Source organism: Epinephelus moara, chromosome 7, assembly GCF_006386435.1.
Source record: "Epinephelus moara isolate mb chromosome 7, YSFRI_EMoa_1.0, whole genome shotgun sequence".
NCBI classification, from domain to species: Eukaryota; Metazoa; Chordata; class Actinopteri; order Perciformes; family Serranidae; genus Epinephelus; species Epinephelus moara.
The window spans coordinates 15,121,763-15,138,549 of record NC_065512.1 but is presented as its reverse complement, the minus strand read 5'-3'; the positions used below and the strand labels follow the sequence as shown (position 1 = coordinate 15,138,549).

Genomic DNA, 16,787 nt, shown 5'->3' with positions numbered 1-16,787 from the left:
TTCTAGATAGATAAATAGGACAACAGGTAAGAGGAAAAATATGTATTTTGGATTTTAGGGTGAACTGTCCCTTTATTTATTACTCACTGACACACTTGTAACAACAGGGGTTGAGTGAGCCATCAAAGAAAGAGCAGAGATTCAACAGACATTTGTTGAAGAGCTCATATATCACAGTGGAAAATAATACTACTTTGTCATTTCATTTTTTTGGCTTCAGAGCAAAATGCGCTCTGACACTGATTGCTCCAGCTTACAGCACCATCTTTCACCCATAGCTTACTTGAAATGCAACGTGGGGAGTCGTTTCTGGAGGAGATACAGGCTGGAAAGTGAGCCTCTGAAAGTGATAAACGGATGTTTTAAAATAAGTAATTATTTAGTCACTGCTAGTGCTCGAAAAGAATACTAAACTCCTGCAGATGTATATTAAAAATGCACATTGGTGTCCCCAAATCACCAGACCTTAGCATTAAGAAACACTAAGAAACAGCGAAGTACAGTTTTGAGGTACTTGTACTTTACTTGAGTAGTTCTGTTTTCTGCTTCTTTATGCTTCTACTTCACCACATCTCAGAGGGAAATATTGTACGCTTTACTCCACTACATTTATCTGACACTTTTAGTTACTTTTCAGATCAAATTATTACTGAAAAATGTAATTAACAAATACATATTGATGTTTTATTATGGAAGAGTTGACTGCTACCTGGCAGTATATATAGTAAAACATGGGCTCCACATTTACCAGCTGCAAGGCGTCAATAATTATAAACCAATAATTGGCCAGTCTGCATTATGAGTAATTTTAACTATATTATGAAGCTAGTACTTTTACTTAAGCAAAAGTCTGAATGCTGGATTTAACAGATAGTGTTGTTAAAAATATTGATTTAGTGATACAAATCGATTTTAAACAGTCTGAATGCTCGTTGTCTGCAGTATAGATACACTGATACCAACTGTGCTTTCTTATTTTCTCCTATTGTTAATGTTTACAACAGTCATTCTGCTGTTCTCTGCAACCAACCAAGAAAACAAAAGTTGTTGTAGTCATCTTATAGCCTTGTTATAGTTTTCTTTTAAAGGTCCAGTGTGTAGGATTTAGGGGGATATATTGGCAGAAATGTAATACAATATAATATGTATGTTTGCTTTAGTGTCTAATCACCTGAAAATAAGAAGCGAAGTGTTGTCTTTACCTTAGAGTGGTGCAATGATGTCTTTGCTGCTGCTCTCTTACGGTTTCCATGTAGGCGCATGGAAGGGCAGGGAGGTGTGCTCCCTCTGTCTTAAGGCTTTCTGCATAGGCCTGAGGAAAGGCAGGGGGCCCCAGAACAGAGCCGTACCACCAAATATAACACTGCAAATGATAATATAGTTTTCTTTGACTAAAGTGGTCCTGACTGAACTGGTATAAAACACCAGGTCTGTTTGATTTGGAGAGAAATAGACCTTTGTGGATGATTCGGCTCCTGCTAAAAACCTCCTGAACGTCTAGACCAGAGATAAGGTGAGCACACAGCAGGTGCTAGGTTACAGCCTGTCTCCAACATGCCAAACAGCATCGGAGAAGCACTGACTTGTGACATGACACTGCTTTAGTCAGTGCTTTTCCCGGTTTCACCGGGTCCATTTGTTTTAGAGAGGAAGAGACCTCCGTGGATAATTCGGCTCCTGGTTAAAACCTCCTGAACAATGAACACTGATGGAATTCTAACCTGGAGAAGTTTCAGCTGGTTGCAATCTGCAGTCCTCAACGCTAGATGCCACTAAATCCCCCTAAATCTTACACACTGGACCTTTAATCAAAATTTTAAATTGGTTGCCCTCATTTTAATTTTTCCCCAAGGTATCAAAAATGGTATCATATGTTGATATTATATCAAAAACAGAAATTACAGTCCCATGACAAGACTCCTGAGTACTTCTACACTGTAGTATTTGCATTTTTACTTAGGTGAAAGATCTGAGTATGTCTCCCACCACTGCTAAGAAAAGCAGATGAGTCCGGCTTTAAAAAAAAAACATGACACTTTTTTTCTCATCATACTGTATATTATTTCTAAGGTTATACACGTTATGTTGTATTTAACCGTGTTTATGATTATGCTCTCTCGTGGTATCACTCTAATTCTAATTCAGGGACAGTTTAATGTGTTTAAAAGCCTGTCCTCCTGTGTTTTATTGAAGCCAGCCTGTGTATCTTATCCTGAAGAAAGAAAAAAAAAAAAGGCGAGGATATTTACTTTCCATTTGAATATACACCAGTTGTCAAGGGTGGAGGAGTATTCACACACCCATACTAAGAATACCACACCCGTAATGATGGTGTAATATGTGGGAGTCAAGCACCATGCTGTGCAGTTATTGGCCCGTTGCAGCCCTCAGAACAGACGCCTCAGTGTTTCATCATCGTCCCTTGTATGAGGAGAGGATTTCCCGCCAATGACAGTGCCTAACTCCAGTATGTCATTTGGGTTAATCAGGTACATCTACCGGTTCTAAATTTGTGGACACTTGGGACGATTTTGTGATGCAGCAGGGCTGTGTTTACATAAAAAAAACTTGGCTGCGTTTGTTTCAATTACAGCTCCTTTAGCCTTGATTAGCATAAGGATTCTTAGTTAGGACTGGCTGCTAATACAGCACTCCAGCAGGCTTGTTTTATTGGTCTCACAGGCACACACACACACACACACACACACTCACACTCAGATGGATACAGGGTAATGGGCAGTGAGTTAGTGCTGCAGGGTTGGCGCCTGTCACCTCGGTTTATCACGAGGATCCTCACGCTTAGGACAAACGGCTGTACATAAACACTGGCTGAGCGGGCACTTTGTTCCGTTGCGAAGCGCCAGAGTCTAGTGGGAGCCGCATAGCGCAGCTCTGCTTTTAACTCCGACCAATAAAATTTTATGAAATGTGTTTGAAATGGAGGACGACTGTAACAGGGGGCCGCGTCAGGACAGGTGGTGAAGGCGAGCCGTGTGTCGTCGGCGTAGAGCAAAGCCTCGGCTGCTGTGCGTTTATGTAAGACGCGTTGTGTGACAGTGATGTATTGTGATAATGACATAGACAGCCAGCCCTCCTTCTTTCTTAGTCACCGCACGCTATTCCTAAACATTGCTTGAGTGTGAAAGGAGTGTGCGTTTTGTATATTTGTGCGTGTGTGTGTGGGGGGGTTTGTTGTGTGAAACTGAGTAAGCTGAGTATGTGGCTCAGAGAATCCATCATTGTGACGACCAGCCCTGCCTGTCCTGTCAACAGAAACACACACACACACACACACACACACACACACACACACACACACACACACACACACACACAGGAAAAGGGCTGAATAGGAGGGCAGAATAAGGGAAGCGAGCTTTCTAGTCTCTCTCCCTTGTCTCGGTAAAATATATTCATTTTTCCCCTCTGCTGACTTTGCCTTCCTCTTCCTTTCTTCGTTTCTTCTTTTCTTTTCAGTTTTTCTACGCTCGCTCCAGTCCACTCCGTTCGACTCCCTCACCCCAGCACCCTGCTCGTCTCCTCATTTCTTCCTCTCTCGCCCCCACTCCTGCTTATCTCCCTCTGCTTTTCCACAGTTCATCATTATCTCTCTCTGAGCTCCCCCCTCTCATCCATCACCCTAAGCCACAGGTTTCCCTCATATTACTGCAGAATGGGCCTCCATTTATCAAAAAGTAGAACACACGCACGCACACACACCTACGCACACACACACACACACACACACACAATCTCATGCATTCGCGTGTGTGCATGGACACATAGTTGCAGGTGCATGCTGTGTGATAGAGGGGGAGAGCTGTGTTGTAATCTGACCTTGTTGTTTTTTGTGTCTCTGCAGACTGGAGTGCTTTGGCCTGGGTTTGCCTCATCACAGTGAACCTGTACCTCAACCTGGTGCGAGAAATAAGCACCAACAGATATGAGAGGTGAGTAGGGGGCTTAGAGCTGCGGCTAACAGTTATTTCCATTATCAAGTGATTAATTTACTGATTGTTTCTGTCAATATCTGTATTTTTTTGTTTCATTTAAACACCCAATTTTTTTTAATTTACAATGACTTTTCAGAATATGACAATACTCTGGTTGTAGGAGCATTCTTTGGATGTGCATACGAAATTTACATCTTAATCATGGTGTTTCCGCAGTTTGTGACACATGGTCTGTTGCCTGTTTACGTCAGGTCTGTGCGTTGTCATGGAGGCATTGTACACAACCAACAGTGTATCCCAAGACACCGGTTTGTAACTTATCTTTCAAATTAGCACCCCAGAAGTTACGTTATGTACTCAGTGTAGAGTTACGTAATTAAAGTAAAGTTGCAGAGGTTAGGTTTATTTTATTTATTTAACCTTTATTTAACCAGGTATTTAACCCATTGAGAATGAAAATCTCTATGACAAGAGAGACCTGGCCGAGGTAGCAGCCAATCAAAACACATTTAAAATGCAACAAATACAACATACAATACAAAAATCCACAATAAAACAACAACTATTCAAACATAGTGGCCTCTCAAGAAAAATAACATTCTTCATGATGCCCTTAAATTCATCAATGGATGTAAGTGTTTCTTATTTTAGATCTTTTTAAAGATTGTTTCATGTCCAAGGTGCACAGTAGGAGAATGCAGTTTTCCCCAGATCTGTCGGTTATGTTTAGGATGACAACATACCGTAAAATGACTCAGAGTTCACTCAAAGTTCACACGGTTCTGCACACTGGTCTCCTGGGGTAAGTCCCCGGGGAAAGTCCTGTGTTTTGTCTCCAGCCTTCCACCACACAGGACCGCTTCCTTCTTTATTCTTTACTCCATTCAGCCCATTGGTCAAGTGATTGCAGCCTTTCGAAATACGTGGGTCACACACAAATTGCTGCCCTTATGATTAAGTGGGATACATATGATTTGTTTTGTGCATTACTTTTTGTAGAAAAAATATATGGACAGTTCATGACAACAGCCTGAAACCAGCAACAATAGTTTGTAAGGGTGTGGTGTAGAGATGCATGCCCAGAAGAAAAGCCCACATTGCTGCTTGGAGGGAGACACACACCTACTTTTACACATTATGAAAGACTTGAGTATCAGCAGGTTATCGCAGATATCACAACAACCTTTTCAAGAAGGTGGTTGAAGTAAAGAAAGAGGGAGGCTGTGTTCACACGGTCGAAAACTTTGAAAGAAAAGCAGAAAAGCAAAATGGCACAAGCTGCACCGGCCGTTCCACTTTTCCATGTTGTAATGTGATAAACACTGTGTAAGGGCATGTTAATCAGAGTATACATGGCTCCATGTAAACTGGAATATAAGTGGAATATTCATTTTTATCAGCCATGTAAACAGGTTAGTGAGAATATTGTCTTTTTTTAAGATTAAGGGCAAAAACTAATATTTTGTGCACGTACATGTAGTCAAATAATAGTAAATCCTCACAAGCTGGAACCAGAAAACGATGAGGCTTTTAAATTACTGAAATGTTTATTGATGATCACAGTAGTTGCCAATTAATCGCCAAATCATTTCAACTTTTCCTCCCCCGTGGACACAAACAGGTCGTTTTCTGTCTTCGTGTCCCAGTTTGAACGCGCATCCATCTCTTGTTTTATTGTGTCCATTTCCCTCCGCGCGTGTGTTTATGTGTGTGCATGTGTTTGGTCTGCCAGAGCATGTGTCTCCCAGCAGAGCATTGACAGCCCCCCCTTCCTCCCTCCTCCCTCCCTCCTCAGCCTCCCCCTTCTTTTTCTGTTCCAGCCGACGCTCTAATTGAAAAGGGAGTGAGTGTCAGCCGTTAAGAGTGTGTGTGCGCACCCATCTTCACGCTTTGTGGCTCTATGTTTCTGTCGCTCAAACTCCCATGAGCACCCTCCGCAGAGCGAGTGTGAATTTGCGCGTGTGTGAGAGAGAGAGAGAGAGAGAGAGAGAGAGAGAGAGAGAGAGAGAGAGAGAGATTTTCTCATTTTCCGTGCCACACGCGGAGCTTTGTGACACAAACACACACACCAAAATAAAAAAAATAATGTATGCACTCTGTGGGAGGAAAAAACGCTCTAACAAGTTAGCGGCAACTCTGTTTTACGCATTTTTTCATGGTTGTGTCCTGTGGATGTTCTTAGGTGTGCACATCCCTCCTACCCATCTGTGTGTGTATGCCCCCCCCCCTCCCCATGGGAGTTTCCCTGCATTGATTAGCAATAAGCCAGACGATATAATGGTGTTATAACTCAGAAGGAGACAGCTTTATGGACGCAGGGAAGGGGGCAGGCTAGGGGGCCAAAATCGGCTCGCTCCTGAGCCTTGTCAGCTGTATACCTCTCACAGGTCCAGAGGGACTAGGTAGCAGGAGGATGTGTCTGTATTTTTGTGTTAGGCTGGTCACACAGAAAAAAAACCACCCTCAGCGCTTCATAGGTTAGAGCAAAGCGAAGACAGGGCGTCAGGGGGGTTGTCGCGTATTGACTGCGCGTAGATGAGCTGTATGTGTTTCGGCAGGCGAGTATGTGGCTCTTTGCATGCATGCACAATTACCCCTCAGCCCCCTAACCCAACCCTCCCACCCTCTCTGTCTCTCACACACACACACGCACACACACACGGTGACGGCACAGTGTGATGGTTTATGAATGAATAAATCGCCAGAGGAGATGGAGAGCGAACGGAGGCTGGATGATCTAAGAGTGATTGAAGTGGATGCAAGAGAGGACGGGGAGTGTGTTTGCGTGCGTGCATGTGTGTTTGTGTGTGTTTGGAGGACGGATTCGGGCAAACAGGAGAAAGAAGACGAAGTGGTGTGAGGCTGTAAGAAATGAGATTGAGCCTCGAGAGGGATTTATATATGAGCTTGCATGTGCATGCATGTGTGGGTGTGTGTGCGCGCAGGTGTGTGAAATCCAGAGCGCGTAGCAGCCCTGCTGTGCCTCATTAAGCCCATGTTGCGCACAGCTCCGGACCTCGTCATCTCCCTCTCAAAGCGCTGCGAGTGTACTGTGTGTGTGCTGCAGCAGCGTGTGTGTGTCTGCGTGTCTGCGAGCTCTCGACATTGATTTCCTGACAAGCCGCCCCTCAGCACCCCCCCTGCACCAATCGTCACGCCGCGGACTGGCAGCGCTGATTTCACCATTTATATCTCTCCTCCCACCACCACACAGACTCTCTCTATCCCTCTTTGTTTCCCTCTTTCTCCATCTCCCTCCTTTGCTCTCTTTTGCTCCTTTTCTCCCTTCTTAGCGCCTCCACTATTTCCATTCTCTCCCAGCTCACCCTTGTTTTCCCCTTCCTCTCCCACTCCCTCTTGTGTTTGATCTCTCCTTCTCTCTTTCCCTCTCTCCCTCTCTGGATCTATACGTTTCCTATGTCTCTTCCCCACCCACTTCTCTGCTCTATTTAAACAACCAGCTGTCTCTCTTTCTCCACCACCTCCCACACACTCGCATACCGCTGTCCATCACATGAGGGCAGAGAGGGGAGATACAGTGTGCCCCAGTGAAATCAGAGCGAGGAACTCTGTGTGTGTGTGTGTGTGTGTGTGTGTGTGTTTGTGCGCCGCACAAGTCGAGAGGGATTGAGTGTGTGTCAGCTGTGTCGCCACCGCTCGATTGACCGCACTTGGAACAAGTCAGGGCAGGACTTCCACTCTATTGACCAGGCGACGCTGTACGCTCTATAAAGTATCGACGCCCACACCAATGCCCAAGACACTGGAGCACACACCTCATCTGTCTCACACACACACACAGAGCCAAGTTTGGTTATTAAGATTTTGTGAGCGTAGAAGGCTGTCGTGATGGGAAATTATCAGATTATTGGTTCTTGGTCTGAAGATATTTGCGTATTGTTTTGCAGCTCTGGGTTTAGTGAGGCTTTTTTTTTAATAATGAAAAGCTGGATATTGATTTGTTAAAAGAATCTGTGTTTGCCAAGTAATAAAAAACAGGCGGCTGATGATATATGGACTAAACCAAGCCTATGAGCAGCTGAGACCTGGTAATTTACCTGTGACTGTAGAAACTGGATGGTATGTTAATCTAAAGAGAAGAAAAGTGAATCTGTCCCATGTTGTGTCTAAATGATAAAGAAAATGGGTTCTATAATGCCTTCTACTGTCCGTGCAAGATGAGCTGCGCAATGCTATGTTCAGTAAGGGTGCTTTCAGACCTAGAGTTGGCTTTCTTTGGTCCGAATCAGGAACAAATTTTGTTCCACAGTTTCATAACTGCCTAGAGTTGGTTCGTGTTCTCACGGCAGCATTTACAAACGGACCAGATTAAATCCCTTGTGCGAGAAAGCTGCTCTTGATTGGTCAGAATGCCCATGCGGGAAAAATCCAGGAAGTAAAGCAAACGTTGAAGAAGAGTACACTTGCAAGATAAATGTGACACTTTCTAATGTCACAATGGAGGGACAACTACGCAGGTTGATTTTAGCGCTGCTCATCGTGGACTATATTGCTGTCATTGTTCATTTTAGTCAAACCATACAGTTTGAAAACGAGGCGCGGCTCCAACTAGAAAACAATGTTTTGATGCATTGGATGTGCTGAATGTGCATATTAAGGCAGTACAGGAGGAGGTGCACATTAATAATCCTCCAGGACTGTAACATGCTCATGTTTAACCCAAACAATGTGTCATGTGACTGCAGTTGGTTCAGATTGAGGTCGGAACACGTTCTCACCACAAACGAACCGCACCAGAGTTTGTTTGTAACCAGACCGAGACCACCTCTTCAAGAAGGTCTTGGTCTGGTTGTTTTGGTGTGCACCTGAGTGTGCTTGCTGTGTTCACACCTGCCTAAACGAATCACACTTAGGGGGGGAAATGGAAAGAGAAGATGCACAAAGACTGATACAGCTGTTCACATGTAAAAATCTGGAGAAAGCCTTGGAGAACAGGAAAAAAACTCTAGTCTTCAGATAATTGGTAGTTTCTTACATGAACAGTTAATTTGCAAAATTGTTCCTGTTTTCTTTTTAGTTTGTTTCTTTTCTGTGTCACGTGCTTTCTATTTAAAAGACAGGAAGATGTGTGTAAAATGTTGGTGTCCTGTAATCACATGGGCCGGATGTTTGGCACGACACAGAAATAAGAAATAACTGAGTGAAAGAATTAGACATAAATAAATGTATGAACTGTGCATTTTCCATGGTCATGGTTTATTTTGGAAGGCCTTACTCTGTCACATTTGGCATGCTCATGTGAGGACGCTCTGGGTGTCTGGACGTTAAGATAAGATGAGGTACTTGATGATGTTCCAGAATGCTGTGCTTACCAGTCTGGACCAAGGGTTAGACAACATTAGCCACTGCCTGTTGAAGGCAGGAATGTTGCGCCATTCTTCTGCCTCGCCATTCCTCTTAAAAAGTTTGAACATGGAATGTGGGGACAAAGTTGTCTTGCCTCTAAGCATGCAAGCACCTAACGGCGCAGAATCGATGTCTCTATTAAAGGGACAGTTGGCAGGACAGGACAGGTGTGACGAGGACATGTTCTGTGTGTGACCCCCCACCAGGAGATTTCAAAATCGGTTAGCGGTAGCGGTTAGCAGCTAACTCAATGTAGAAGAACAGCAGCTGAAAATGTCCGCAAACGTGTGAAAATGAGGTCAGGGAGCTCCTTACCATCCGAGCAGAGGACGAGATCAGCCGCCATTTAACAGGGACAGTAAATCATTGTCAATCTCAAAGTTTTTGACAATACCAAACAAGGCAATGGTGGAGGAAGTCGTAATAATGTACCTTGGCGGTTGTCTATGAGGCAGTTTAATACATTGCAACAGCTGGACGGAGAATTCTGCTCACTGTATTACCAATTTGTTCTGTTCCACCATTTTTAAAATGTCTTTGTCGTGTCCCACAATTAGTCTCGCTTGAACTACGCAGCACTGCCCCTGAGATTTCCTGTGGTACTGCTCAGTTTCATCTGTTTCTGCAAGCTTTCAGGAAACATGCACAGTACCAGATGAAATGAATGCAGAGAATGGACAAAGTGAATGAGCCTTGTGTACAGCACTTTGTACGTGCTGTACCAAAAGGTTCTCTCGATCAGATTTGTGTAAGGAGAACTGGGGCTCATCAAGTTAATTCTATTATTCATCAAGTAACGATTGACCTGAAGTACCAGTTTTCCACATCAGCCATCACCGATCATTTTTCATTGATAGCCATTATGAGCCTCTCCATCTCTTTATTGTTTTACTTTAAAAAAAAAAAAAGGCTATTTGTGCAACAAAAAGTTCAGTTTAGCCAGCAATTTCGTGGTCACTGGCACCCGCTGAGGGAGAATCTGCATCCTGTTTGCGCCTTTGATGCACACATCTCCTTTGTAAATCATCTTTTCCACAACAGTCGGGGTAATTATGGTTTATATCACCATGAGTAATTGGCGCCCTGGCTGTATAGGCATTTGTCTGCACCTGAAAAATGACCCCGATGTGAGTGCCAACAAAGAGATAAACTGAAGAAGAGAGGAATTGATTTAGTCATAGGTTTTTTTTTCTCAGGGGCGAAGCTCCCTGGTCTCTGTGCTTCTAATGAAATAAATGTCTGCCTTTTATCAGGTTGTACCATCTGATGGCATGGGGGGTTCCTCTGGTCATGGCCTCTCTGCCACTGCTAAAGGGTTACTACGGCCCCGCAGGAGCCTGGTGGTGAGTACAGCCAACTTGTCCAGCCCCAGCATAGTTTTTATGCTTTTCTTTCAGCCAGCCACAGCAGATTTTCTGTTAAATGTCTTTCCTTTCAGGGAGGGCCACACAGCTCTGGCCTCATTCCAGTTCCATACAGGCACCGTCCCTCATAAGATTTTATGCGATCAAAATTGGCAATTATCAGCACATCTTTTAACAGTAAAACGCCCCCTCAGACTCTCCAGTTCTTGTGGTGAATAGGAAAGGCATTATTTGTTTGGAGGGTAGTTAAAGGGGTGAGGAAAAGGGGAAGAGGCCGAGCAGAGGAGGCGGTGGAATGAGAATTGGGACAGAGCCTTAATCTCCGGGCACGGCTCTCTCTTTCCACTCTCGGCTTATTAATAGCTACAGCTGCACAGCTTTTCCCCTCCGCAGTCACACAAGTCTCTCTTCCGCTCACGCTCTCCCTTTCCTTTGTAACCCCCTCATCGCTCTCTCTCTGTCTCCCTCTCTCTCTTCCCCCAGCTGGATCACAGACGATCACGTAGCCTGGAGATTTGGGATGTAAGTAGACCCTTTCAGCGCCGGCATCAAAGCTTCCCCCACTGGGGGTGATGTGGGGGAGAAGGGCTGTCTCTGTGGGGAAATGTGAAGGGTTGCATGTCAAGGGAGCCTGCAGGGTTTTTTCCCTCTTGGTCTAAGGCCAAGATGTGTGTGTGTATGTGTGTGTGCACATGTGGATGTGCCTGCGTCTGCCTGTGCCTTGTCAGATTTAGGGGAGTTGCTACACTGTGTATTTAAGTGTTTAGGAAGGCTATGAAGGATTATGCCTGTCTAGTGCTTTCTGCAACTGGCCCTAAGTCTGCAAGGGCTCTGCCAATCCCCCGGCACAGACGCTTAGCCACACACACACGCACATGCACACTTTGCTATGAGCCAAGGTAATCGCGTTGCTGCTCGCAGCATCAGCAGGGAATCAATCTTTCTAAACAAATAAGCATGCACACACACAGACAGACTCACGCAGACAAACACTCGTGCACACGTACAGAACAACACATAGCTATCAGCTGCGCTAAACGAGCCTGTGTCTCTTTTATCAGTGCTCCTCTGCTCCCCGGCTCTTTCTAGTTTTCCACGCTGTCGTGGCCCAGGGGGACGAGTCGCTCAGAGGATCAGGGAATCTTCATTAGCTCTAATTACATCAAACCAGACGAGAGATTAGAGGCCAAGGCAGCACCCGTCAAGGAAAAACCACATAAGCTCAAACACCGAACCCTGCTGACAGCTTGCTGGGAACGGCGCAGGAGAGCAGACGTTTTAGTATTAAAGGTGAAAAGTGGAAAAGGTGGGAGGGGAGACATACGGGGTACAGTTAGAGAGACGGGGAATTACTCAGCAGGAGAAGGAAAGAGGGGCGGCATAGCAGGACAGGGAAGGAGAGAGGAGAGTGAGAGAAATAGATTGCCCTCGTCTCTGCCCACGCCCCGTAGTGTGTCTTCATCAGAGTTCAGCGAAGCGGCGCAGACAAGACAGAGCAGGCGGGGGAGGCTCGGAGGAGGAGGACGGTGCGAAAGGGGATGAAAGAGGAAGGAGAATGAAAAGCAGAGGACAGCGTTTTGTGACGGAGGTGCAGAATTTCAGGGGTTGAGTCAGCAATTGGAAGCACTCGAGCTTAGCTGAGTCACCGCTCTTAGAGGTCCCCGTCTGTGTGTATCATGGGCTGTGGTCAGACGTGGCACCGATAAACTGAGACAATGACGTGCACATATTAAAGCTTATAATTCCCAGGGGGGCTCGAGGGATTGTAAAATCAGTCAGTCCACCACTTTGGTCCAGATTGAAATATCTCAGCATTGATTGGAGGGATTGTAAAGGAAGTTTGTACGGACATTCATGGGCCACAGAGGATGAATCCTAATGACTTTGGTTATCCCCTGACTTTTTCATGGACAGTTTGGTTTTTAGTGACACATATTGGCAACTATTGGATGGATTGCCATGACATTTATTACAGATATTCGTGGTGCCCAGAGGATGAATTTTAATGACTTGGTATCGAATTGATTTGTCATTTAGCACAACCTAAGGTTTCACCTATCCAATGAAATATCTCCTCATCTAGTAAATGGATTTGCGCAAACTTTTCTAAAGACATTCATGGTTCCTAGAAGATGTACCTGAAAAAGTTACAAATTAACTCATGCAATTTACTGGGTAGTTGAAGGTAGAGAGGTAGAAGGAAAGGATCTGATTACCATGAAATTTGGGTCATGCATTCATGTTCACCTCACAATGAATTGTAATAACTTTGGTGATCCCTGACTTTTTCATCCAGGGCCATCGTCGGGTCAAAATTTAAATTTTACCAATACATATGACTAAATCCTTGTTACATTAATGACATCCCAATTAGTATTAGCTGTACTTTATGTTTAGTGATAATTAACAAACGTTAGAATGCTAACACACTGCTAAGATGAACATTGTAAATATTAAACCTGCAAAACACCATTATGTTAACATTAGGTGCATTTCCATCCAATTTCTCTCATGCGCATTTTTCAATTAACACATAAAAAACCTAAGTGGAATTGCCAAAAATTGGAAAAAATCTCGAAATATTAGAAAAAACTTTTTATGCGGGTGGAAAACTTGGTGTATCGACAAAAGGTAATTGCAACAAAATGCAATAGAAACAGATTCAGTGAATAAATGATGATGTGCAGTCATGAGGTACCATCATTGCGTAGACCACTGCAAGTTCTCTTCATCGTCTCTGGAGGCTTATAACAAATAAAATTATGCACACAGAAATGGAATATTAGTTCACATCTCTGTATTTCCACTGTCAAGTGTGCTCTGTGTTGTGACACATCCATTGCTTTACTTTGTTTGGGGTTTGAGAGGCGCTCTTTTAATTATGTCATCACATTGCGCCTTCCTCTGCAGTGGCAGCTGACAGGAGAATTAATGTCCGCTAATGCTTATCTAAATGAACCAACTTCCAATATTCGCATAACCCTAATAGTTGGAAAAGCAAATACATGTGTGTTAACATTTGTGCTTAATTTGGATGGAAATCCAACTATTGTCATTGTGAGCATTTTCACAATAGCAACTTGCACAGAAGTACAACCTCACAGAGCTGCAAGCATGGTCGTTTATGTTTGCAGGTGAATTCAGAAAAGGATTGCGTGGCGTTTGTGGCCGCTGAACTTGCACAGATAAGACAAAAAGAAAGCGTGTAATTGTCAAAGCGCCTGCAAAAGGGAAAATGCTCCCTTAAATGTGCTGCCAAGAAAATAGTCTTAAATTAGGTGATATGCATACATTTGGCGCAATATTGGTCCCTTTCTATGCAAATGCACCAAATTCAAAAAAAGTCTAATTAGCCACATGTTTAAAATGAAATAGTTAGTATGCTAAGAGAGTTGGTGGTAACTGAAGCACACTGACAGGCTGGAAAAATAAATCCCAAACACAGTTTCTCTCTGTCACGCTCAAATTCCTAGCCAAAAGTTTTTAGGAATGCTTCTGCTCCGCAAAGGTCAGAACCTATAACTTGCGATCTGAAAACTCCTGTTTTCTTTTTCTCCCAGCCATTGTTCTGCAGATAGTGTTCTTGGCGCAAAGGCAACATTCATACTTTGCCACGTGGATAATTGCAGTCCGATGCAAAAATAGGGCAAATTGCGCTCAGCTGCAAAACCTTCATGGGCGTGTTTGCGCTGTAGTATCATTAGCGCAATAACTTTCGTGAATCTGACCTTGAGATGGGGCAGATAGCGGCTGCAAGTGATGCACAATTCATGATGCTATCAGCAGCTGCAATCCATTCTTTGTAATTTCGCCTGTTTGTCTTTTTTTCCTTTTAACTTTTGCATCAGTGCATCTGGTAAGACACACCCTGCACACCCTGCTTTTGCTGGCCTTTGTGTCTCCGTCCTCCCTTTCTGCCTCTTGGGTTGTCCTGTCCCTGCCTGAGTGGTTGAACAGGTAGATCGTGATCTTTCACTCGGCAGTAGGATCTTGTTTGTCAAAGTTGAGCGCTAACCCACACAGACGGGCCCCCACAGTACTCTCATCTCCTACTGAGCACTTCAATTAAGGCTTCTTTCATCCAGGCCTCATTCTTCACTTCAGAGTGGTACTGGAGGGAGGGCCAGGCTGAGGCCAAGAGATTGAATCTGAGCCCGTCCGTGATGATCTTTCTTTCTGCCAGTTTCAGGCTTCCACTCTTGCTCAGTGTTGTCCTCTCGAAACCCCTCTGTGGTTATCCGTCTTTCTATCCCTCCCTCGTCGATCTATTGGCTGCAGCCTCTTTTTGCTATTCCTTTCATTCCCGCTGTGACCTTATCCCTCTCTCTCTTTTAATCACGCGGTGCTTCTTTCCTATTTCTGCTCTTTCTGGTCCTGACCCACAATCTGCTGTCATCCATCCACCTTTCCATCCTCACCTCTATTCTTGTCTTCACTTTTATCATCCCCCTGCCCACGAATCTTCTCTCTCTCCCTGCTTCTATTTCATTCTTTCGCTCCCTCATTCTTTCCCTCCCGTCTCCCTCTTGCTCTCGCTCTCTCCGGGTAGTGCTCAGCTGTAGAGCACAGCGGACTCTAATGGCAGATCATTATCATGCTAATTAGAGCACTTTGTAGCTGCCGCCCGTCATTCTCTCCTCTTCGCAGCCCCCCACGCTATCGTTAAAAAGGCCACCCCCTCCTTTCCCCTCTCCACCAACCCGCCCCCACCCCCCCACCTCGTCTCTCCATCATTAACGGGACGTGCGCTGGCGTAATTGGACGCTGTTTATTCCGGAGAGCGGGTTATTAAATCACACCGAGGTGACGCTCGCGCAGGTCTCCCCCCTGAAACGCTTTCATCATTGTCCCATGCCATTATTGAACCTGCGTGGACGCGCACACACACGCGCACTCACACACATGTTCAAAGAGGGTATTCTTTGTATATTGATGTTCCCTACAAGACGTGAAGGAGCATGATGTGCGAAGCAGCCTTTCCCTCCCCCTGTTTCCTGCTGCGAAACAAACGCCTACCATCTCCGATTCCCCTGCCAATAAAAAGTTTAATTTGATAATGCTCAGTGAGGTTTTTTTTTTTTCAACCCGCAGGCTTGGAAGACAAGTGTGGACAAAGTTAAATTAGGCCAAGGACCTACTATTTGCCTTTTTAGATGCTGCTAAAAGTTGCAGTTTTTAGCACACATGTCAAGGACTTTTCAGGCACACTGTTGGACATTTATTCCCAATCCATTTCCCTTTGAAACCGTGTGCGTCCCCGTATTTATGGGTCAGAGAACTTTTTCCTCCTGTGGATCATGATGAGGCCTGTGATCACTCTTGATGTTCTTCCTCTGCACAGCCTAACATGTTTATCATGTAGGAGCATTTGGCCAGTGCCTTCCTGCCAGTGCCAGGTGCTCGGGAGGACTTGGGTGTCGCACTGCACGTTCTCATCTGCTCAGTGTTACTGAAGCTGAATGGAGAAGTGATGGCCAGGAACCTGTCTATCAAAGCAAGACAAAGGCCTGTTTCATGATTACAGGGAGAGGTTGAAACTCCTCCGAGCTTACATCACCTCCCAAGAGGTTGCATAACACAAGGCTGCCATTCCAACAAATCCATCACCCTCATTTCCCTTGCCTGTCTCGCTCTCTTTCATTGACTTAGAAATACCTGACATGTTATTCTCCCCTGTGTCTTCCTTGATTGTCACCTCTTCATCCCGTAGGAATGACATGCATTTCCGGCGTTGTGACTTGCTGGCATCTTTTGTTGTTTGTATACCTCTCCTCTTACTCACTGAAACTATGTGCAGTATGGTCCAGACGTGCTGAGTCAGGCATGTTCCACACTGTGCTGTTTATGTACAAACTGTGTGCCCGCTATGCCTCAGCTGTTTAGAATAATAAACAGTCTCACCTGTACCACGGACGTCATGACAACAAATAATTTGATACCAAATGGATATCGATGACGGTACTTGTTTTTCTCCAGTACTGTAGGTAGAGGGGTCACAATTCTTCTTGTGTCCTAGTTTGCTATTAAATGCCAGAGGAAGAAGAAAAAGAACAAGTATAAGATGACAAAAGTGCAGCTGCAGCGGCAGCTCAGCCTCGACTCG

General features: G+C 44.7%; 1 protein-coding gene across 2 annotated transcripts in view; it reads left to right on the top strand.

Moving 5' to 3' along the window:
- The window catches only part of si:dkey-100n23.5 (cyclic AMP receptor-like protein A), a 73,757-nt gene that overhangs the window by 13,589 nt on the left and 43,381 nt on the right, over window positions 1–16,787 (top strand). For both annotated transcript variants that reach the window (XM_050049138.1, XM_050049139.1), the window contains 3 exons: window positions 3,863–3,950; window positions 10,574–10,663; window positions 11,168–11,206. In XM_050049138.1, coding sequence (XP_049905095.1) covers window positions 3,863–3,950; window positions 10,574–10,663; window positions 11,168–11,206 — 217 coding nt within the window. The remainder of the gene's footprint in view (window positions 1–3,862; window positions 3,951–10,573; window positions 10,664–11,167; window positions 11,207–16,787) is intronic.